The following is a 25,337-nucleotide window of genomic DNA, read 5'->3' on the forward strand; positions in this document are numbered from 1 at the left end:
TGAATCAAACAACAGAAGAAAAACAGAAAATCACTCACTGCTCTTGATTAACTTGATTAAGTAGCTTTAATAAGAATACATTTCTTACTTAAATGCTTCTGTTAAAAGCTCTGGCAAGGAGAAAAACTGTGTACAGCTCACTCAGGGCGGGTCTATGCTAATAGGGCAGAGGCCACCAGCAGTCGTGGGTGGGCCTGTGCAATATGACGTCACATTGCATAGAAACTGCAAACGGCTTATGAGACACTGCTTATGATTTAAAGGGATTAAAAAAGGAGTGGGTAGATTTTTACCATTATCGGTTGTGCTTGTGTTCACACACTGCCGACACACATTTACATTCAAACACCATGTAAAAGTGAATTTTGCATAATAGGTCCCCTTTAAAGAACAGTAAATAGCATTTAAACAAGTAGTTGACTACATTAAGTTTGCTAATGTTAAACTAGCATAGCTATTAGCTAGTTAACAGACCCCCAATGCTATAAATTAAATAAAACACTAATACTGATAATTGTTTATAAATATAAATAATAAATGTATTGTGTTTAACAATAAACTGTTTTTAAAGTGTAAATGAATAACTATGTGTAAAAAAATATAAAAAAAATATTTAGAAAACAGAAAAATGGTTTTAAAGAAATATTTTATTTAGTAAAATTTTATGTAAATATATGTAAAATATATAACGTTATATGCAGACAAAACACAGTAAGTAACTTTTGTTGTTGTTGTTGTTTTAGTGGGACATGGCTGGAATTAAGAGCTTCACATGTGAATCCAGTAAAAGTTTTTTGCTGGATTCAGCAAGTTCATTAGGAGAAAGATTCATCAGACTGATTCAAACTGGTAACTGAGTTTTAGAGTCTATTTGAGTGATTCATTAAAAGAACTGCCTTATGAGATTGAACATTCTACATTGGTTGCGATGCATGCATGTTTTTGACTGCGGCAAGCGAAGATGATGCAATAGAAAGATGTGATGTCTCTTTCACCATCACTAAATATTGGAAAACACTGATGTTGGATACAAATATTATACAGTGCTACATCACATAGCAGAAACAATACCGAAATCCCCCAAACGCAACCACAGTATTTACACCGGGGTGCACGCGCATCTGCCTAAAAAGTGTCCTTTGTGCTGCACTCCAGAGAAACCCGGTAAACCACAAATAGAAGAAATAAATAAATGAACAAGTTCAAAAGTTCTTAAGGGAGACACTGAAGTCACTAAAATGCAAGGTTTGCTGTCATTAGAGTCGAGTGAGTCATATCTTATCTAGCACTGCGTTCGGCATCATCGTATCCCAACATGCCCACACACGCGCGCTCGGCACAATCAGAGAGCTCTCATTTGAATAGCGTCTCGGGGAGATTATTCATAAGGTTTGTTTGAAGTTCAACAGTTTCCTCTCAGCCATCAGGGAGTTGATTTTCAAAAGGTGGAGAGGCAGCGGAATAAAGAGAAGTGAAAGATTGATTAAACATGCGAGTCTCTGAGGTTGCGCTAAACAAAGATACCTTCTCAATTAGATGAGATTCGCTTTAAGAGCACAATCAGAGAAATTTAGTCCGAAGAGAGGGCCGTTCAGCGCACTCGCGAGCCGCACGGGCCTTTGAGTTTTTAAGTCTGCCGCCTGTCTAAGTCAAGATCGCTAATGCAATCGTATCATCAGCGGCCGCCGTACGCTGCAGAAAGAGAATCAGGTGAAAATTTGTCAGCTTCACAGCAACTGAAATATCCTCTTGATCTGAACTAAACAAAGCTCAGAAGGAAATCTGTTATCTCAGGTCTGAACCGGACCAGATTTATTTCAGGTTTAATATGACGTTCTGAAACGATTGTGACAATCTGTATAGAGCAAATCTATTAAATGCTTTTCAGTCGTATTTCAGTGAATACAGAGGGCTTATTTTAAGAGGTCTGCATGAGCATTAAGTTGTAAAGGAAATAATGCAATAATATTTCATTTCTAATTATAATATTTTACATATATGTGCATAATATTTTGTGAAGTACATAACAGAGTGCACTGTGTGAGATGCGGTATCCCATAATGCAATGCACTCAACTGTGACAATAAGTTGAGCAGACGTCCCGTTTTTCCCGGGACAGTCACGTATTTCAGCTCCATTTTTAGTGTTCCGGCTTATTATGAAAAAAAATCATGTTTTGTCCTGTATTTCTTCTTCTCTACCATCCAATTACAATTTATAAACGATTAACAGTGAAGGTGGGATTTTAGAGAGCGCTGAGCCAGTGTTACCAAGTCTGCGGTTTTCCAGTGGAATTGGGCTACTTTAACACTGTTGCCGCGGGTTGTTTTTCATGTCCGCGGGTTGAAGCGACCACAAATAACATGATATTTAGCCCCTGGAATGCGAATTTTACCAGGGGAACCCCGGCAAAAATGCAAATTTACCCCCTGGAACACGATTTTTACCGGGATACTCCCCCTGAAACACAATTGGGCAGTTTTGGGCTAGTTTTGAGTAGCAATTGGGAGGGTTTTGTTCTGAAAACCTGACAATCCTGCACTGAGCAGATGCAGATCAAGTCAGACACAAAGATGTCATAGAAGCATTGTGCATGTACATTTAACAAGGTTCTTCAAAAAGAGTTTATCAAGATATTATGCGCATTAAGTTGTGAAAAGAAGAACACAATGTGGTATCGTGCTGAATGATACACATCAGAGCGCTCTCTCAGACTTTCTCTTTACGCCTGAATGGTCAAATAGAGGCACAGTTGTCAAAATGGCCATTATGTGGAGTATCTCACGTAAATACAGTCGGTTATGGCTTAAAGGATTAGTTCACTTTCAAATTAAAATTAGCCCAAGCTTTACTCACCCTCAAGCCATCCTAGGTGAAGACAATCAGAGAAATATTAATAAATATCCTGACGAATCCGAGGCCTTATGAAGCGTTATGAAGTGATGCGGTTGTGTAAAAAAATATCCATATTTAACAAGTCATGAAGTTAAATATCCAGCTTCCGCCAGACCGCCTTCCATATTCAAATTACGGAAAAAACGGAACTGGCGTTGCGTCAGCTCCGTAAGTTGAATAGGGAAGGCATAGGACGTACAGCTTAAGCTTTTTGAAGAATACGGAAGGAGGTCTGGCGGAAGCTGGATATTTAACTTCATAACTTGTTAAATATGGATTTTTTTTTTTATACAAATGCATCGCTTTGCTTCAGAAGGCCTTTATTATCCCTCTGGAGCCGCGTGGAATAGGTTTATGATGGATGGATGTGGATGGAGACACTTTCTTCAGCTCATACTCATTTGGTAACGCATTACTGCCATTATAAAGCTCGGATGCGTGACGATATTTATTAATATTTCTCTAGATCCAAGCATTCGGTCTTAAAGTGACAGCAGCCTAAAATACCTGTCTGTGTCATTACTGTTATTCAAACAAAAGATGTTAAATAATGCATGTTTAATAAACCTACTGTACCTGAAAAACGTAGTTTATTTCATTTGTATCTCTGATCGTATGTGTCCTGTTGTTTGTAATCTGCTTCTTTGTTTTTTTTTTTATATATATTACAAAAATGAAATAACTATATGTTATATAGCCTATTGTTATCATAAAATATAAATTCTCATATCAAGAAATAAGTTTTTTGGTCATACTGCCCATTTGGGGGGGTTGCCTGTCCATCCCGTCCCGTATTTCTATATTCGTATATGAGAAATCTGGTCACCCTACAAAACATCTGCATATCAGTCAAAATATTTACACAAAATTAGATTAAAAATGATAAAAAATAATAATAATAATAATAATAATAATAAAAAAGTATAATTCATGACTCAACCTGACAGATGCTGGCAAAAGATCAAATTTGAATTTAATTAAAAATGACTCAAAGATAAAGTTCCTGCAAAATGAGAAAAAAATTATAATATTAGACATAATAATATTAGAATAATTATTATATTATAAGTTATTATAATTTATAAATTATACAATTATGAATTATTATTAATTACAAACATTATAAACCCAATGCAACCTTGTTGAAAAAAACCCCCAGCTTAGTTAGAAACAGACTAGTCTCGTGGGTTTTAGGGTGTTTTCACACTTGGCTTGATTGCTTGGTCCAAACCAGAGTTCGATTGCTCCCCTTCCCCCCTTGTTCACATTATATTATTTGGGTCCGAACCTTGGTACGCTTGCGTCATCAAGCTGCAGCCCTGTACCCATGTTGCTAGGTACTGTAGTGGCTATGAAGGAAAAGGCGCCAAAATGGATCGAGTTGCTCACATTCTTCTTCTTTTTAAACCTCTGGGTTTTAGTTTAGTTGGGTTTTCGCGATTTAGTACGATTGCGCACCAAAAGTGCTAGTATGAAAGCACCCTTAGAGAGATTTTGAACCCTTGTGAGCTGGTTGGGCTGGTTTCAGTAAGGAATCACAAAGATATGCATTAAAAAACATCTGATCGAGTTAAGGTTGAGTATTTGACTAACTTTAAACCTTTAACTAGGGTCAGAGAAGTTCAATTTTGGATCAGACTGGAGATACAGGTTTTGTGTGCCGTAAACTGGAGTCTCCATGTTTCACAGAAGCAACAGAGAGGAAAAAAGATGCTCCATTTCTGTTGTGTCATTTGCAAGACAAATCAAACATGTAGCTTGAGATGAAATCACAGAAACTATTTCAATGAATAACCAACATCAGCATAACATGGACACATGTTTTCAGTTGCCACTGTGAATAAGTGTCTTACTTTTCTGCCATTTCCTTGTCGTATTTACACCTCAGTTCCTGCAGCTCCGTTCGGGCCGAGTTCAGTGCTGTGAGACAGAGAAACGGGTGCAATTATTGACCTCTGACCTCATATCAAGCCTCAGATGACCTCAGTGTTTGATATGGATCTTACATGACTGAAGCGCTTTGATCCGGTCCTCAGCCTGACCGAGTCTGACAGGCAGCGAAATGTCTGATTCATGTTCCTCCCTGTGGAAACGGCGAGACAGCGCAGAGATCAGAACAGGAAGTGACTGAAACCCCTGCTGAGAAATTATGAAGCCTCTGAATGGATCTCTGGAAACCCACAGCTGATTTCATGTAAACATCTTATTTGGCACCAGAATACGTTAGCATACTATTTGTACTACTTCTGCAGTATGTAAAGTATGCAGAGTATATAACAGAGTACACAGTGTGAGATGCAGAATCCCATAATGCAATGAACTCGACTGTGACGAACAATCAGCATATCAGTCACACATTGACAGTCGTACATATTCAGCACAGGCAGTATGCAGTAAACAGTTCAAATTCAGTCAAATCTTCCTGTGGGTCACGTACCCTTCCTGCGGGTCCTGATGATTTTGGAGTGGGGCGTCTCCATCCTGGGCGTTCTGTGTGCTGTTTGGTGTCATCATGTGGGGCCGCTGTGTCGACGCCTCCCCTGTCTCCACGGTTACAGACCCCTCCTCTATGTGTTCTAAACACAGTTATCAGTTCATTCTCTTTGGAATAACAAGTGCAACCTAACAGTGATTTCTGAAGGATCATGTGACACTGAAGACTGGAGTAATGATGCTGAAAATTCAGTTTTGCACCACAGGAATAAATTACCTTTTAAAATATACTCAAATAGAAAACAGTTATTTAAAACTGTAATATTATTTCATAATATTAGTGTTTTTACTGTGTCTTTGATCAAATAAATGCAGCCTTGGAGAGCAGAAGACTAACATTTCTCAAAAGCACTGGATATCTTAACTCGAGCCTGTCTACCTACTTCATTCTTGTCAATGTTATGATTAATCTACAGCATCTATGTTTATCTGAACTAAATAACATCATAAGTCAATAGAAAGTCTCCAGTTATCATTATAAGATTACACAGCTATAGTTTGTCCCTAAAAGGCAGAAAATCTGACATAACCTCCTTTAGGGGCATCTGGGGATGGACTGATTTGCAAAAAATATTCAATAATAAATTCATAAATCATTTTTAATGTGTAACACTGTTGTAAAGGTTTTTTGAGGGCACCTTTAAAGTGATTATTTATTGAAGTGATTCATAACTGAACCAATTTTTTCCCCCGAAAAAAAATGCCCTAAAGTTTTTTCTTTAGGGTTGAGTTATAGGTTAAGGTTAGTCTGAAGTTACATCAGAAGTCAATGAAAAGTCTCCAGTTAGAGAAACAGTCAAATGTTTGTGTCTGTGAAAGTATGTGTTATATTTTAGAAAGAGAGAGAGACAGTGTGTGTGTGTACCTGGTATTCCCTACATTATGGGTACTAAATGTCTCCACAAGGATAGTAATACCAGTAAATTTTGACCTTATGGGGACTTTTTTTGGTCCCCATGAGGAAAACTGCTTATAAATCATACTAAATTAAGTGTTTTGAAAATCTAAAAATGCAGAAAGTGTTTTGTGATGGGTAGGTTTAGGGGTAGGGTTAGTGTAGAGGGATAGAATATACAGTTTGTACAGTATAAAAATCATTACATGCATGGGAATACCCCATAAAACAAGGAAACCAGTGTGTGTGTGTGTGTGTGTAGACTCTGACCTGCTTTGTCAAGGCACTCCAGGTGTCTCCTCCAGTTCTCAGAGATTTCTGTGACCAGAGCATCACCGTCAGGGGCCGAACGCTGAAGTTCTGCCAGACGCTCCTGTGTGGCCTCCAGCAGCGAAGCTGGATCTGTACGAACACACACATACAAAGACATATAAAGCTACATTAGAGGAAGTTCAGCTAAATTTTGAGGGCGAAAAGAGCTCAATAGTCAAAAGTGTAGAGATTCATGTAGCACCTCTCACACAGAAGTCACTTTAAAACCAAACAGCTTTCTGTTGGTCGATTTGGCGAATTTGCGTGACCAATTTTAACATGATCAAAATCTGCGTGGGGAACTTTTTCACCCTCTCGCGAAATGTTCTCATTTGCTTATTTAATTTGCTATGTTAAGTCTCATTCCTATTTAAAACATCGGTAACACTTTACAATAAGGTCCCATTATTTAACATTACTTAATGCATTAACTAACAATGAGCAATGTTGGTGCCGATAGCCTTGTGGGCAGCACTGACATATAGCGACCCGAGTTCGAGTCCCGGCTCGCAGACCTTTCCCGTTCCCGTCCTTCTCTCTCTCTCCCACCTTGCTTCCTGTCCTCTCTATACTATACTATCACAATAAAGGCAAAAATTGCCAAAAATAAATCTTTAAAAAAAAAATAATAATCTAACAACAGCATTTATTAATTTTTTTAACATTAGTTAATAAAAGTACAAATGTTTATTGTTAGTTTATGTTAGCTCATGTCCATTAAATAATATTAACATACAATTTTTAGATTTAATAATTAGTAAATGTTGAAATGAACATTAACTAAGATTAATAAATGCTTTAGAAGTGTTGTTCATTGTTAGTTCATGTAGTTAACAAATGGATCCTTATTTTAAAGTGTTGCCAAAACATCCCACATCAGAACGAATCAAGATATTCCCTCCATATCAGGCCTAAAAACCACCAACCTCAGCTGCTTAACTTGCTCACAAATACTTATCTAGACAAATCCAACAAAGTAGAAGAGGATAAAAAGTCACCCAAAAAAGAAATAGCATATATATATAAAAAAGGTGAGATTCTTTAGCACAACAGAGGAGCTGTTTTGCAATGCATGTGTCTCAGTGAGGGGCCCATGGGGCCAACTAGGAGGCTGTTTCTGCGCTAACAAGTCTCCTCTGGATCATTTGATCATTTAAATTATTATGCCAGGAATCCTCAGGAGGCGACTCGGCTCTCCACATCACAGGGCTGTTTTTAATCTTCCGTCTTCCCTTTCTTCCCCTGAAAAAGTTCAGCTCGGCGCGGCTCAGAGAGGAGTCGTGCTCCTGTTGTGTACCTGGCAAAGGAGGTGACTCCCCGAACTGCCGTGCACAGAGAGAGGAGGCTCATGGGAGCGGGGCTGACACGGGGAGGGGAGATACACACACTCCCAAGTCTTTCAACACTCCAAAAGAAGAGGGAAATCGCTTCTTTTTCCTCTTCGACCCGTGACGGCTTTCATCCTGCGCTCTCTGGGCGCGACAGGGGTCCTGATTCCGCTCACTTCTCTCCGACGCTCAACCGGAGACAGATCCGATCTCATTCTTAACATTGCTGCAAAACATCCCTGGAAATGCTCGGACAGGAGATATATCCGCTTTCATTTTTCCTCCACCTAAATTGAGGTCAGACGGGGAGGCCGCGAGGGCGAGCGGCGTATTTAATAAATCAGGATGTTAAAAACAGTCTGCAGTGTTATAAATGCAGAGCGCATGCACGTGTGCGCTTTGTTACAAAAGCACGGTGGATATTGCGTCAGTCACTTGGGACACTGCTTTTAAGAGTAGTATAACTCCTTTTACACAAAGACGACGGCTTAAATCAGTGCGCTTCTGTGCATCAACTCCTTTATCGCTTTCTTTTAAGTTCTAATGATCAAACCCTTCAGGCTTTATTCTCAAACGCAACCAGCGATTCTCCTCAATCAGACGCTCTGAGTGAAACTCTGCAAACTTGATGCATTTGTGAGATGGCAGAAATCACATTATGGAAGCCGCTGAGATATTAAAGTGTGTGTTTGTGCATCTGAATGATGTCTGGATGCATCTGGATTAAACTGTACTGGGGAAGTGATCAAACCGGAGACATATTGCATGTGGCTTCTGCTTAATTTCCAGGGAAAGAAACCAATAACACAGTATCAAAAGGAATATTTTTTGCACATTTACCAAAACAATTTTATTATGTATTTTTCCTGGCAAAATATACATAAGTAATACAGTATTTTTTTGGGGGTTTTTTTTTTTGTTTGTTTTTTTAAGTAGATGCCATGATATTCTAGGAAAGACCATGAAGTTCTTTGTAAATACTGAAATACATGAATTTCAGTACCATGGTATATAAGTAACATACAGTAGTATTACCATCTGATGCCATTGTACCATGTTTTTTTTTTTTTTTTTTTGGTACTTTTAAATATGTCATGAAACTGAAATTCATGTACCATGCTATTTACATGACAAATACTATGGTATTTTGGACATATACTTTGGCAGTGCCATGGAGTGCTACGTAAATACTGAAGTACATGAATTTCAGTGCCATGGTATACAGTATTACCTTATAACGTACCATAAAATTACCATAAACCATCATGTTACCGCGGTACCGCCAAAGCAGTTTTTTGGTAAAGGACAGTACTTTTATATATACCATAATATTTATGTACCACAGTATTTATATGGTACTCCAAGGTCCTTAAAAAGTACCATTGTTCTATCATGTTTTTTGGGTCATGGTATTCTTGTATTTGTACCATATGATACCATAACAACATCGTATTCTTGGAGTAAAATGTAAATACCATAGTATACCTTATATATTACACCACTCAAAAATGAAGATTCTGTCATCATTTAATGATAGAAGTCAAAAGGATTAATTATGTACAGGATTAATTATGTAATATAATTTTATATATATATATATATATATATATATATATATATATATATATATATAGAGAGAGAGAGAGAGAGTAAAAGTTAAAGTAAACTCTTTAACCACGGATAACTCCATAACTCCAGGGGAACTCCATAACTCTCTAAAGCCCTGGGTATACTTCGTTTTTTACATGTATGCTAGTGTACACACACATTCGAACGTACAGCCTTGGAAAGTACAGTATACTTCATTTGACTCGTGCGCGTACATAGGCGTTTGACGTATGCGCAGTTTTGAGCAATCTCTCACCATGAGTTACAACCCATGTAAACATCTTTGTGTTCTTTAATGCTAGAATTGAGGGTATTTCTAACCTCTTCGCACAATCTCTCGTCTATGTAGGCCTCATTTGTCGCTGTAGCTTGCATGAGTTCCTGTATGTTTTGTTTATGTACTTTTTCTTCAACTACCTTGTGAATCGATGCCCCCAGGGCATGTTTGCCACCTTGTGGAAAAACTAATTACTGCAAAAAAAAAATTAAACGCGTATATGCGACCTGCGCGCACAAGTAGGCCTACGCACGGTTACAAAAATCCGGTGGTGCGCATACTCTTCTGATGACGAAATTCGCGTCACGCACACTGTACACTGACCCTCGTGTATGCGTAAAAAGTGAAGTATACTTTGGGCTTTAGTTCTTTTGAATAAAAACATCTACATCTGCATGATGTCTATGGAGGAGTTAAGAAAGGAAACACTTTGTAAAATCAGTTTTAAGCTCATGTTAATTTGTTTTCCCCTTAAAATGATGTTGCTGCATTACTAAAATAACTGTCACGCTCATTCTGCCTAATTTGCTTTGTGCTGTAAAGTTTATTCATGTTGATTACGGAGGCTATTAGAGAGTGCCAAACATATTCTATCAAATCAGATGCAATCATCTCCTGATTAAATTAAGTGTTAATGGCAGGTAAAGGAGGACGAGTCTCGTTCAGGCCTGCAATGGGTTTGGACATCACAGACTGCCGATTATCTTTAATGAATCTGTCCTTTTACCGTCCATGTACATACACTGCTCGTTTTCTCATTTCTCCATAACTTCATTACGCTTGATTGGATGTTTGCCTTCAGGTCATGTTAACTAATACTAGCAAACCCCCCTTATAGACAGTTATAAATCATAACCACACACACAAAAAAAACAAAGCAATCAATTTCAACATGCGTACAGAACATTAATATGAGAATAAAGCATTTGGGGAATGTTTCTGAATGTTGGCATGTAATTCCAAACATAACCATTCTACTTGTGCTATTCCAGCAGGATGTACTGTGCAACCAAAAGACTACCAAAAGTAAAGCCAAAATTGGATTAAAAATGCACAATACAGTATTTCTGAGATGACAACTGGAAACCTACCTGCTGAATTAAACATGCACAATAAGAGGTCACATGACGATGATGTACAACTCGAATTCCAGAAATGTTGGGATGTTTTTTAAATTTGAATAAAATGAATACTAAAAGACTTTCAAATCACATGAGCCAATATTTTATTCACAATGAGCTAATTTCAAATTTGATGCCTGCTACAGGTCTCAAAATAGTTGGGACAGGGGCATGTTTACCATGGTGTAGCATCTCCTTTTCTTTTCAAAACAGTGTGAAGACGTCTGGGCTTCGAGGTTGTGAGTTTCTGGAGTTTTGGTGTTGAAATTTGGTCCCATTCTTGCCTGATATATTTTTCCAGCTGCTGAAGAGTTTGTGGTTGTCTTTGACATATTTTTCTCTATAGGTGAAAGATCTGGACTGCAGGCAGGCCAATTCAGCACCCGGACTCTTCTACAACGAAGCCATGCTGTTGTAATAGCTGCAGTATGTGGTTTTGCATTGTCCTGCTGAAATACACAAGGCCTTCCCTGAAATAGACGTCGTCTGGAGGGGAGCATATGTTGCTCTAAAACCTTTATATCCCTTTCAGCATTCATAGTGGCTTCCAAAACATGCAAGCTGCCCATACCGTATGCACTTATGCACCCCCATGCCATCAGAGATGCTGGCTTTTGAACTGAACGCTGATAATACGCTGGAAGGTCTCCCTCCCCGGCATCCGTGATTTCCAACAAGAATGTCAAATTTGGACTCGTCTGACCATAGAACGCTTTTCCACTTTGAAACAGTCCATTTTAAATGAGCCTTGGCCCACAGGACACGACGGCGCTTCTGGACCATGTTCACATATGGCTTCCTTTTTGCATGATAGAGCTTTAGTTTAGCAGATTGTGTTTACCGACAGGGGTTTCTGAAAGTATTCCTGGGCCCATTTAGTAATGTCATTGACACAATCATGCCAATGAGTGATGCAGTGTCGTCTGAGGGCCCGAAGACCACGGGCATCCAATAAAGGTCTTCGGCCTTGTCCCTTATGCACAGAGATTTCTCCAGTTTCTCTGAATCTTGTGATGATGTTATGCTCTGTAGATGATGAGATTTGCAAAGCCTTTGCAATTTGAGAGGAACATTGTTGAGGAACATTGGTTTTAAAGTATTCCACAATCTTTTTACGCACTCTTTCACAGCTCTGCCCATTTTTACTTTGAGACTCTGCCTCTCTAAGACATCTCTATTATAGCTAATCATGTTACAGACCTGATATCAATTAACTTAATTAGTTGCTAGATGTTCTCCAGCTGAATCTTTTCAAAATGTCTTGCTTTTTCAGCCATTTGTTGCCCCCATGCCAACTTTGAGACCTGTAGCAGGCATCAAATTTGAAATGAGCTCATTTTGTGCATAAAATTCGTAAAATTTCTCAGTTTAAACATTTCTTATGTTATCTGTGTTCTACTGTGAATAAAATATTGGCTCATGTGATTTGAAAGTCTTTTAGTTTTCATTTTATTCAAATTTAAAAAACGCCCCAACATTTCCAGAATTCGGGTTGTAGTATACTACTTAACATCATTGCATGCTGCATATTGTTTCATACACTATTTCAAAAAGAAGTATACAGTGCATAGCATGCAGTAAGCACTAAGCAGTATGCGAACACAGCATTTGTTCTTGTAGCTCAAACAGCATGATTCTTGCACACCAATATCATGCGTTCGATTCATAGTGAATGTATCAAGTGATTTATATATATATATATAAAAAAAAACTTGAATAAAATGTAAATCACTTTAGATAAAAGCATCTGTCAAAATGTATAAATGTATACTTCTGTTCAAAGTTTGGGGTCAGTAAGTTTTTAATCTCATACTTTAATTCAAGGATGAATAAAATTGACCAAAAGGGACAGTAAAGATTTATGTTTCAAAAGATTTTTGCTCACACTTTAGATTAGGGTCCAATTCTCATTATTAACTAACTATTAACTATGTCTTTTGCCTCAAAACTCCTAATTACTGCTTATCAATAGTAAGGTTATAAGGCAGAATAAGGCATTAATATGTGCTTTATAAGTACTAATAAACAGCCAATATCCTAGTAATATGCATACGAACAAGCATCTAGTTAATAGTGAGAATTGGACCCTAAACTAAACTTATTTTCAAATTAATGCTGTTCTTTTTGAACTTTCTATTCATCAAAGAATACTAAAAAAATGCATCATGCTTCAAGAAAAATAAATATTGAGCAGCACAGCTATTTTCAACATTGATAATAATCAGAAATGTTTCTTGAGCAGCAAATCAGCATATTAGAATGATTTCTGAAGGATCATGTGACACTGAAGACTGGAGTAATGATGCTGAAAATTCAGCTTTGATCACAGGAATAAATTACATTTTTAAATATATTCAAATAAAAAGACTGTAAATTGTAATAATATTTCATAATATTACTGTATTTTTGATCAAATAAATGCCTTGGTGAGCAGAAGAGACATTTCAAAAACTTGAAACTTGAATGTTACTGTAAATGCATTAATTCATTAAGATCTACATCAGATTCTCAGTGATAAACAGTGATAAACTTCACATCAGCACTTTGCTGTCTCAATGGTGTGATGGACTGTATAAATTTTAACATCTAATCAAAACGTCATGATTTAATCCTTTATGAAATATTTTCTGAACTGTGCACCACAAAAACCTGCTATACGTCTTCTGCTTTCTACTCTAATTAAGATGTTTTTCATGAGAGTTTGTCTTCCCTCATACCTGATAAAACAGCCTAAACTCTCCACGCCTGATGCAACAACCCCCAACTGATGACCCAACCCCATCCAACAAAAGCACCATCGATTTCTCTCCTGCGGTCTAAAGACGAGACCCAGAAAGCAACTTAAACTGCGCAGCGACTCACCTACAGTAACGGTGGCGGGCGCGCGGGTGCCAACGTGAGCAGGTGTGTCAGGGCGGTCTGTCTTGGCCCTGTCAGTGCTACACCGTCATTAGCCAGCGCGGGCGCAGCGGGGAGCAGCGTGCGTCTCTCTGGGCCCTCTGTAATTACGCTCTGACATAATTAACCCAGCAAGCCCATTAGCCTAGCGCCGACTGCAAAAAAAGCTTTGCTATAATTATTTGTTGTGTGCATGCTAATGAGACCAGCTGTGCGCCCATCGTACAACACGAACAAATTAATTTACAAGGCTGCGCTTCAAGGGTTTTTTTTTTTCCCTTGTACCTCTCAAATACACACTCAAAAAGCACCACATCTTTTTTGGCTATCAAGTGGATGCGCAAAGTTCAAAAACTTCTCTTTTCAGATGATTTATCACAGCTACTGGGGATGAACTCTAGTGTTTACCACAAATCAATGAGAAATATGTAAACTTTTTATTTAAAGGGGTCCTATAATGCCTCTTTTTACAAGATGTAATATGAGTCTCTGGTGTCTCCAGAATGTGTCTGTGAAGTTTCAGCTCAAAATCCCCCACAGATCATTTATTATAGCTTGTCAAATTTGACCCTATTTGGGTGTGAGCAAAAACACGCCATTTTTGTGTGTGTCCCTTTAAATGCAAATGAGCTGCTGCTCCCGGCCCCCTTTCCAGAAGCTTTAACAGCTCATGCTTCGGTTGCTCAATAACAACAAAGCTGGAGAATCTCACGCAGCCAAAATGAGGATTGTCAGTAACGGTGTTCAGCCTTACATTGTTCAAACCGGAGTCGACACTGATGGAGAGACTCAGGAAGAAGTTACAACTTTTAGAATGAAACTGGACGTTTCTGAATGGTTAGTGGATAAATTTATGTAGTTGCTGTGGAGTTGATTCAACTCATCGACTAGCATGTGCCGTCATGTTGATCTTTTGTGCAAATCCAGCGTTGAATTGACCCTCGTTTGTGAAGCAGTCCGGCGTAAAATGACGGCATGGTAACAACACTCTACTACAACAACTCTTTCTCTTCTCTAAAGCAGCCCAATATGGCCTCACCCCCTTTGTTGCGTGTTTTTGGGGGCGGGGTTTATATAAATTTTGGGGTTTGTGATGTCACCAACCCAGGAAGAAGCTTGTTGTAGTCCCTACCAGCCGTTTATTGTAGTCCATAAAAAGCGATTTCTGTAAAAGAAAATATCTCCCTTTGCATTGAACTTTGAGCGTCGTAACTTTGCAGATGTTGTTTATGCTCAAACAGCAACATTACACACTAACTAAAGTTAAAAAAGTCAAATCATAATCAAGGACCCCTTTAAACTTATATATATATATATATATATATATAAGAGAGAGAGAGAAAGTGCAAAAATATTACACTACAAACATCTGTAGACATTGCTCTGCAGATTTGGATTTAAAACCCATAAATTCCCCATGATTTACACTTTAGTCAGATTAATATGGACATTAAAGTTAGATGCGGATTACATTAGATTAATACAAACTTAAGAGTAACTACAGCTTCCTTTTTGTCCTGTGACAGATTCAACCCATCCATTCATGCAACACTACCAAAAAACTACCAAAAAGTACCGTGGTATTACCATGTCACCCTGAAATTATATCTCAAATATAATCCCTTTTAATATATCAAATGTTTCTCCTGAGAACCACTAGAGTTTCAGCAGATTTTAATAATGTTTCAAAGATATCAAAGTCTTCAAATAAAAGTCAGAGATCTCAATATGAACTCAAGCTCTTCTCAAAAGCAAATGATCCGTGTAGTTATTATCCACATTCATTTTATTGCTTTATAATCTACTGGCTCTTTTGTAAAGTGTGTAGTTTTATTTGTAATTTTATAAGAATCTTTTGAGACAAAGTTGATACACAAATGAAAAACAAATGAAACTACTGTTCAAAAGTTTAGTAAGAGGAGTCGGTAAGATTTTTAAAAAAATGTTCTCTTCTGCTCACCAAGGCTGCATTTATTTGATAAAGATGGTAATATTGTGAAATATTATTACAATTTCAAATAACAGTTTTCTATGTGAATATATTTTAAAATGTAATTTATTCCTGTGATCAAAGCTGAATTTTCAGCATCATTACTCCAGTCTTCAGCGTCACATGATCCTTCAGAAATCATTCTAGTATGCTGATTTGCTGCTCAAAAAAAACATTGATTATTATCATCAATATGCGCTGATCTGCTTAATAATTTTTCAGGATTTATTTCTCAGGATTCTTTGATGTATAGAAAGTTCAAAAGAACAGCATTTATTTGAAATAGAAATATTTTGTAACATTATAAAGGTCTTTACTGTCACTTTTGATCAATTCAATACAATTTAATGACCCCAATCTTTTGAACAGTAGTGTGTATATACCATAGTATACATCTCACAATAATATAAAATTATCATCCGATTCCATCAACGTAGCATATTTTAACAATTTTGTAAGTGTACAACCATGAGAACAGGGTGACCTGATCTTAAATGTTCCATGAAAAACATCATTGAAACTTAAATTCCTCTCATTTTAACATTCAACATTTCTTTGCCCTTGATACTCAAGTGGTAATAATAAATGCTTTTGCAAAAGCCTTGATGAAGAAAGTAATAAAGTGGAGAGAGAACGAGGTAAAGAGAGAGATGCGTCTCTTCCTACGACTGCGTGCGCTGAAAGACAAACTTCCCTCTCAAAGCCTTTTTGTTTTAGTGGCGTTGTGAAGGACACAGTCGGACAAACATCAATAAGAATCAGCTGTGAAGTGCGCTTGAAAGCGCCGCAGAGGCGCAGCTGCGTGCGGCTTCGCTAGAGACGAGTGATCTCAATAAAAGATGAAGGATACAAACAAGAGGAAAGCCAACGGATCGGGCGAGAGAGGCCAAGCATTTCTGTTAACTCTGGAATATTAACTGAAGGCCACCAGGATGATTTCTGGAGATGCTGGTGACATCTTTTGCCGTGTGAATCTGACACACGTCAGGAGTCATGAGGAACCATGGCTTTATGAACAAATGTGGTACAAAAGATCTATAAGAGCTTTGTGTGATTGGTAGAGACTGCAGCCTCAAAAAAAGACACTTAAAATGTCTGAATGTCATTGCATTAGAATCAGAAAGATGCATATAAACACTTTACAAGCAACATTTGACAACATTTTGGCCTGACATCCTTAAAACAAGACTTGTTGCAAATAACCTCACAAAATCTAGAGCTGTCTATAACATATATTGTATACGAGTTGCTATTTGATTCTTTTCAGTGAATCAAAACCAGTCTGAACGAACAGACTAAAAGATTCATTTACAAGTCGGACTCAGCTGTTCTGAGCGGTTCTCGATTTAACATCTCACTGACTCAATGAACTGAAAACCACCTGGCGTTAATGAATTTTATAATTGCTTAAATGCAAATTATGGTTTGGTCCTAAATGACTTCATTTTATGAGCTGAACTATGAACTGACTTGGGACACATACAATTACAATAAACACCCTTATTAATAAAACTTAATCAAAAAAGTAAACAGCATTATGTGTTTACCTGTGGCTTTATTGGTGCGTTTTAGAGCATGTAACGCTAAACGAGGATGTCAGTGAGCAAAAGAATCACTGAATCGGTTTTGCTGAATCAGTTCTTTGAAACAAACAGTTCAAAACAACAGATTTGCGTAAACGAGTAAGTTCTCTCATTATTACTAAATTTTTTACATTTATGCTTATAACAAAAAATGTCAATGGTCTAAAAAAAAAATAAGCTTAATTCAAAATATGTTATCTAAAAACTTAAAAAAAAAAAAATCTTAATATCTGACAGAATTTTTCTTGTTTTAAGGATGTTTTTTTTAACATTTATTTAAAAGAAATTACTGGAGTAAATGACACTTGCTTTGATATTTTGATATTTAATGCAAAGACATTTGTATGGAAGCTTGTTTCCACCACTAAATAAAAAATTTAAAAAAGGTAATTTCAACTTTTTATCATACATTTCTGACTTTTTTCTCACAATTGTGAGTTTACATTCTGAATAATTTCAAAGAATTGCAAGATATAAACTTGCAATTGCGAAAAATAATGTCAGAATTGCGAGAAAAAAGTCGAGTTTGTATCGCAATTCTGACATTATATCTCACAATTGGGATATAAACTCGCAATTCTGACTTTTTTCCTCGTAAATCTGGCTTTTTTTCTTGCAATTTCGAGTTTTTATCTCACAATTCTGACTTCTTTTCTCAGAATTGTGATATAAACTCGCAATTCAGACTTTTTTTCTCACAATTTTGACTTTTTTTTTTGCAATTACAAGTTTATATCTCGCAATTCTGACTTCTTTTCTCATAATTGTGAGATATAAACTCGCAATTGAAAGAAAAAAAGTCAAAATTGCGAGAAAAAAGTCTGAATTGTGAGTCCAAAAAGTCCAATTCTGAGAAAAAAAAAGACTGACTGTCTCTCAGAATTGAGAGTTTATATCACCCAATTCTGACTTTATAACTCACAATTCTGACTTTATATCTCGTAATTCTGGGATATATTGTACTGTAAGATGCTCTGAGACACATGAAGCTTATATATTCACCTTCACACACACACACACACACACACACACACACATGCTTCAGTTTTCTCCCTGTGGGCTTGTTCTCTATAGGGACTCATTGGCCGGGCAGCACTTTTATGAACATAATGCATTATTAAACATCTCAAACATCTCCTGGGCTTTGTGTTTATTACTGCTCTTACAAATCATCAGTACATAATCTCTAGCGGCCCACAGAGATCTCACACACACACACACACACACACACACACACACACACACACACACACACACACACACGTGTATCTCTAACGAAAAATCCCCTGAAAGAGTCACTTCTTCAACAATAAGACACCCAGAGTGTGAACTACTAATGAAACATGTGACACGGTCCCGAAGGACCTCAGGACCATAAACAACCAGAATACAATGTTTCTTTTTTTCTAGATGAAAGCATGTTATTTTTTAAGGGTGCAAAACTACAGTAGGTCATGTGAGTTTCACCTTCAATCTGGAGGAAAATAATGAACTACACAAAATACTGTCACTCTTCCATGAAAACAGTGACATAAAGAGGCTTACAGATGCGTGAGGGAACTACCAGGGTGAAAAATACATCACACTATAAGCGTTTCAATACACAAATCCAAATTACATCTCAAACTGTCATGAACTTTGAATTCTTTGATGGTTAAAGCAATAGTTCAGAGCGTTTACTGACCATCATGTCTTTCCAGAACTGTAGGACTTGAATTTCGTCCGCACAAAAGCAGATGCTGATCAACGTTAAATGAGGACACACACTGTCAGGCTCCAAAAATAAAAGAAGATAATATGATTCATGCATTATATTCCAAGTCATATGCCAACTTTGTGTGAATAACAGAACCAAATTTAGCTTCACTTCACTGTTTTGCAGAATCACGTTAATTCATTCAAAATAGGCACAAAAACACCAAGTTTGACACCAAATACAACACATCACTGTCATTTTATTTCTGATACTCAGATCTTTTATATATTGATTTTATTGTTTTACCTTTGTCCCAGACACATTCTCAATTTTAAAATATAAAAATCTATCATGAAAACATTCTATTTTTAAGTAAAACTATGATCAAATAATCAAACGATTTGAACTAATTTGGGTCTGTTCGCCTCACAAACCATCAAATGACTTGGAATATAGTGCAAGATTCATATGAACTACTTTTATAACAATTTAATGTTGTTTTTGACCTGAACGTAGCCTGAAAGTACTGTAAAATGAAAGTAAAAGTCCAAATTGAACCGGTAATTCACTGATTCGCAGCTCTCAAATTTCAGATTTTCATTCAAAATGGTGACATAAACCACATGTTTGACATCAGCGGTGGTAAATGCCATATTTAAACTAAATGATTTGAAGATTATCAGTGATTTATGACTTAAATTTGTGTCTGTTCCTCACACAAAGCATCAAATGACTTCAGAAAACTTGGAATATAGCACAAGAGTATTTTTAAAACACTGTAAAGGTGCTTTATTTTTCCTTTTTGAAGCCTGACAGTACTGTATACTGAAAGTGGATGGTTACATTCAGAGAGTTTATGAACACTGTGTGAAATCAGACAGGCTTTCAAGTTTGAATATGAGTAAATAATCAAACATTTTTGACTAGTTCCATACTAGTTCCAGTGTAACCTGCTGAACTCTGCCGCAGTACTTCTGGTCACCACTAGCCAGCGCCGTAGCACTAGCATTCATTAGAGCAAGCGGCAGGTTGACGGGGTCTTTCATGACAAAGGCGTCTTCAGAGCGCCGGCTAAAGTTCGGTCCTCTCAAACGGAGCTCGTTTTGGTCTACACGCAACGATTTCCTGAAGATCCAGAGCTCTGGACTGACATGAAAAGAGCAAGACACTGCCTCAGGGGTACTGATGGAGGGAGAGGAGCAGAGGGGGGCACAGGGGGATTATGGGTACAAAAACACAGGCAGAGGTAGAGCGAGCACCCGCGGCGCCTGTCTTACGGCTACGCCCCTGGCAACAGCCCTCTCCAGGTGAGACGGCTACAGAGAGACGCCTTTGAGTGACAGGCTGTCTCGCAGTACATGCAGGCGCAGGAAAGATGCTCCTCTGGAGGGACTAACTTCGACTTTACCTGCCTTTTCCTCCAGTAAGCGGATGCAGAAATGGAAAGCATCCATATGACCGCGGGGCATGAATATGACGGTGCTAAAAACACATAACCGAGAGGTGTGTTATTTACGGCGAAGGCTCTGATGATTCTTCTCGCAGCGACTGCAGGGCAAGGGATACAGATGGGGAACGTGTAGCAGATGGCCTGTTAACAACATCAGGTGAGCCGCGAGCCTCCCAGAAGAGCTACCTGAGAACGGAGAGGCGCTCCGAGTCGTACGCTTTTAGAAACCAGACAACAGACCTTCCCTTAAGAGCCGTGCGGTGCAAAACGCAAGAGCTGCGAGATCAGAGAAAGTTGCCAATCGTGGAAACAGACAAAGAAATAAAATGTTTAACTTGGTTATGGATAATAAAAAAAAATACATGTTATTTTGGTGAACACACACACACACACACACACACACACACACACACACACACACACACACAATATCTGTCTCCCAGGAACATATGTTTCTTCAACTGCAAGCGCTTTTATGTCCTGAAGGTTGATTTTTATTAACACTAACAGAAATAAATAACCAATTTTGTCTTATGAATTCCACAATCATTTTATATTTAATACTGACATGTCCTTTATTTTCTGATTTTAATGTTTTACCTTTGTCCCAGACACATTCTTAATCTTAAAATATGAAAATTCTGCATAAATTGTTTTAATAACAACTACGATCAAATAATAAAGTTTGAATATTTGCATATTTATAAAAATAAAAAAAAAGTATTTGTAAAAAAATGTTACATTTTTATTGTGTGAAAATGATTATTGACACAATTAATAAATATTGAAAATGTTTTTTGTACACAAAATTATGATGTAATTTTCACCACAACCAACAATACTAGCCCTAAAAGCTTTTTATGAGAAGTAGACAAAAATATGTTATTTTGGTGAACACACACACACACATATTATATATATATATATATATATATATATATATATATATTATATATATATATATATATATATATATATACACACACACACACACACACACACACACACGTGTTCACCAAAATAACATATGTTTCATCAACTTCAAGCACTTTTTTGCCCTGAAAGCTGATTTTTATTAACACGAACAGAAAAACTTAACTACTTTTGCCACTGTCATTTTATTTTTTTGTACTTAAATGTCTTTTATATATTGATTTTATAGTTTTAACTTTGTCTCGGATACATTCTCAATCTTAAAATATGAAAATCCAGCATACGAACATGACTTTTAATTACAACTATGATCAAATAATGAAATAAACTATTAGAATATTTATAGAAAATATTTGTAAAAAAGAAATATTTAGATTTTTTTTGTTTGTTTTTTCACACAATAAAAACTGAAAGTGTTTTTGGTCATTTTCACCACAACCAACAAAAATGCATATCTTCTTTGATGTCACACACTGTTAGTAGACAAATGAAATAAACTAGTGAAAGTGCAAGTTTATTTTCTAAACGTCCACAGGGCCAAAAGCGCCCATAGCTGAAGAAACACTCACATCTGTTTTACAATTGTTTTTCATAATTATACACAGCTGAACAATCAGGGATTCAATAATTGCTGACGAAACAGTAAAACAGAGCAAAACATACGAAAGTGGAAACGAGGAGCCATCATCACACCGGCGGATTTCTGTTGATATCAGCCACACAGACAGAGAGAGAGACACACAGAGCGATTAGCATGTAGACCGTAAAGGACGCATCAGCATTTTCCCTTCGCCTCCTCCTGGAGTGAAACGACAAACTCAACTCTTTGTAGATAAACAGATGAGCAGCATGTTTTTTGTTAACTTTATCAATACCTTACAAGCGGCGCATTAAAGCAGTGGTCGCAGGACTCTAACGCTTTAAGAGAAAGTCACTGAAGACTAAAAACAGACAGGCAGAGCAGCGGTCAGGCCGGCGTTATGCGTTTATCTGAAGAGAACGTCACAGAGAGAATCGTAATACAGTATCTCTGGTGTATAAACACTACAGGTACAGTAACTGAAGTCACCTATTGAATCATGATGGACATAATCACACCAAACAGGTTTGAGTTGCTAAAGCAGAACCTGATTTAATCCATCAGGATGGAAATATGTTCGGCTGTGATATTATTATTGGTACTTTATAGAGCAATCCTAACCCTACATATTAAACTTTAGCACATAATTCATCCCGCATAGATTGTGGCATGAATAATGCCTTAAATAATCAGGCTTACTTTTCTAAGAGAATAAACGTATGATTTATAAAACACACCCAGAACATCCAAGAAATCCACAGGCAACATCAGGCATTTCTGGTAGAAACTGTACAAATCTAGTTTGAATGTTTTTACATGCATGTGTTACATGTGTTTACATCTAAATACAATACATAGATCTAAAATTCATGTCCATGGCTTGACATTAACTTTTTTGCTCCACCAGCCACTGTGGCCTGGCGCACGGATTCATTATACTGTTACACAGTTTACATTCACTTAAAACATAACTGACTGTGTTTACGTGAATACTCGCCAAGACCGGCATTTTGAAATTACTTTGTGTGTATTTGACTGTTTAAGTGCAATAAGCAGTGAAAAATAACTCAATTTAGTACTGAGAGGCGTCTTTATGTGAGCGCACTTTGGGTGTGAGAACAAAATGAAATGAGTAAAATTATGTGCAATACATGCAATCCCGCTGCGAAATTCAAGCGCTGCAACACCATCAATATTCATCCGGAGCAAATGGACGATTTTAAAAGGATTTTAAATGACTTAGAGAGAGAAACATCGGGCTGTAGTTGTTTTGACTAGTTATGTATTGTTTTTTTTTTTCATTGTATATTTTATCGATTTAATTTTCTTGTGTGTATATGAATGTATGGATGGATGTTATCTGTTAGTTGTTAAACCCACGTGAGCTGTGTTACTGTCAATCTTGGCCAGGATGCACTTGTAAAAGAGATTTTTTATTTCAATGTGCTTTTCCTGGTAAAATAAAGGTTATAAGATGAAGCGAGTGAGTGAGGGGAGGCGGGTTTGTGTGTCAACTTGCTGTCGGAGAGATGAGAGAGAGAGAAAGCACAGCTGCGATCGTGTATCTATTCTGCGAAAAAGGAGTATTGGAAGCGTTTTGGATATTTCAGTATCGATATGTATCGAAAATCGATATTTTTGACAACATTGCTCTTAATTATTATTTCAGATGCCTTTTTAAAAGACTCAAACAAGCAAAACTTGCTCTTATCTGACACAATTTATCTTTATGGATGTTTAGATACTTTTATTGGAAAACAGGTTTTTATAATTGTTGATTTGTGGTACTTTGCTGTACAAGTAAAGACAGAGAGTGTTTGTGGTCTGATTATGAACACAAAACTGGTGTTTCTGGAACCTGAGCTAGTTTACTGTCCTTTATGGCACCTGGAACGGTTCATTCCCCAGGATGGCAGGGGGGGTGACCTTGCTCAAAGCCAGAGGAAGGAACAGATTAATAGGTTGCTGTAGACAACAGGCTCACCCTCACAGATGGCAAGATCTGTCAGGGGTCGATACAGATGAAAACGTAGCTCTCGTCGTCAGGACGATTCGCAGGGAGGTCAAGCGCCGGGTTACGCTCGCGTCACACGAGACCAATGACATCTGATGGCCGCGGCTTTGGAGGGAAACTTTGGCCACGTTTAGCCACCATCACCCTTAGTAGCATGCTAATCTGAACGTGTCTTTGTGCAAAATGAACCAGCCAAAAGACACAGACGAGGTCAAATGGAGTTATTCACTGGGTCTCTTTAGATAAACCAAAGGTGACTGTTTTCAAACGCTCTACAAAGGCAGCAACTCCAAACAGCACTGCTTGCACAAAACACAATTAATTGCACATATAGCAAAGATTATGCTGCAATACTTGGTAACACTTTAGAAGATGTATGTCTAAACCAAATAATAGGGTTCAATTCTCACTATTAACTAGTTGCTTATTAGCATGCATATTACTGGATTTTGGCTGTTTATTAGTACTTATAAAGCACATATTAATGCCTTATTCTACATGACAATATTTTACATCCCATAATCCTACCCCATACCTAAATGTAAGAACTACCTTACTAACTATTAACAAGCAGAAATTAGTTTTAGAAATTAGAGTTTATTGAGGCAAAATACATAGTTAATAATTAGTTAATAATACTCTTTTGGTGTAAGTCGACTTGCGTAGGCCTTCTGCCGGAAGCTAGTTATTTTAGTTTATAAAGATTTAAATATGGATATTTTTCTTACAAAAACCCATCGCTTCGCTTCAGAAGGCCTTTATTAACCCCCTGGAGCCGTATGGATTACTTTTATGATGGATGGATGCACTTTTTTTGGGCTTCAAAATCATGAGTGCCATTCACCATCATTATAAAGCTTGAAAGCATATTGGAAAATGTAAATGTAACTTGGAAGAATATTTTTTAATATAACTCTGTGTTCGTCTGAAAGAAGATAGTCATATACAGCTAGGATGGCTTGAGGGTGAGTAAATCAAGCGATTATTTTTATTTTTGGGTCCACCATCTTGGATTTATTCACAGTCAGTCACAGTGCATTCTGGGATTGTGTTCTCTGTGAAGGATACAATTCAGCTAAAGTAAGGCAGCACAGTTAAGTTGCCTACCTTTTAAAACAGCCCTGCTCATCAGGAGTGCACATTTGACGCGTGAAAATGCTGTCTAGGTAGGCAGCTCCCTAGGTTTGGGAACAGAGCTTATCTCTCCAGCAGAAGCTTCCATTACCCAGTCAATGAATGTGTAAACAGTGGCATCAAGCTTCCT

General features: G+C 37.3%; 1 protein-coding gene across 1 annotated transcript in view; it reads right to left on the minus strand.

Moving 5' to 3' along the window:
* The window catches only part of cux2b (cut-like homeobox 2b), a 163,037-nt gene that overhangs the window by 17,116 nt on the left and 120,584 nt on the right, over positions 1-25,337 (minus strand). The window contains exons 5-8 of the mRNA XM_051904453.1: positions 6,554-6,685; positions 5,333-5,471; positions 4,902-4,978; positions 4,749-4,815 (exon numbers count right to left, since the gene is read on the minus strand). Coding sequence (XP_051760413.1) covers positions 4,749-4,815; positions 4,902-4,978; positions 5,333-5,471; positions 6,554-6,685 — 415 coding nt within the window. The remainder of the gene's footprint in view (positions 1-4,748; positions 4,816-4,901; positions 4,979-5,332; positions 5,472-6,553; positions 6,686-25,337) is intronic.

Source organism: Ctenopharyngodon idella, chromosome 8 (assembly GCF_019924925.1).
Source record: "Ctenopharyngodon idella isolate HZGC_01 chromosome 8, HZGC01, whole genome shotgun sequence".
NCBI lineage: Eukaryota > Metazoa > Chordata > Actinopteri > Cypriniformes > Xenocyprididae > Ctenopharyngodon > Ctenopharyngodon idella.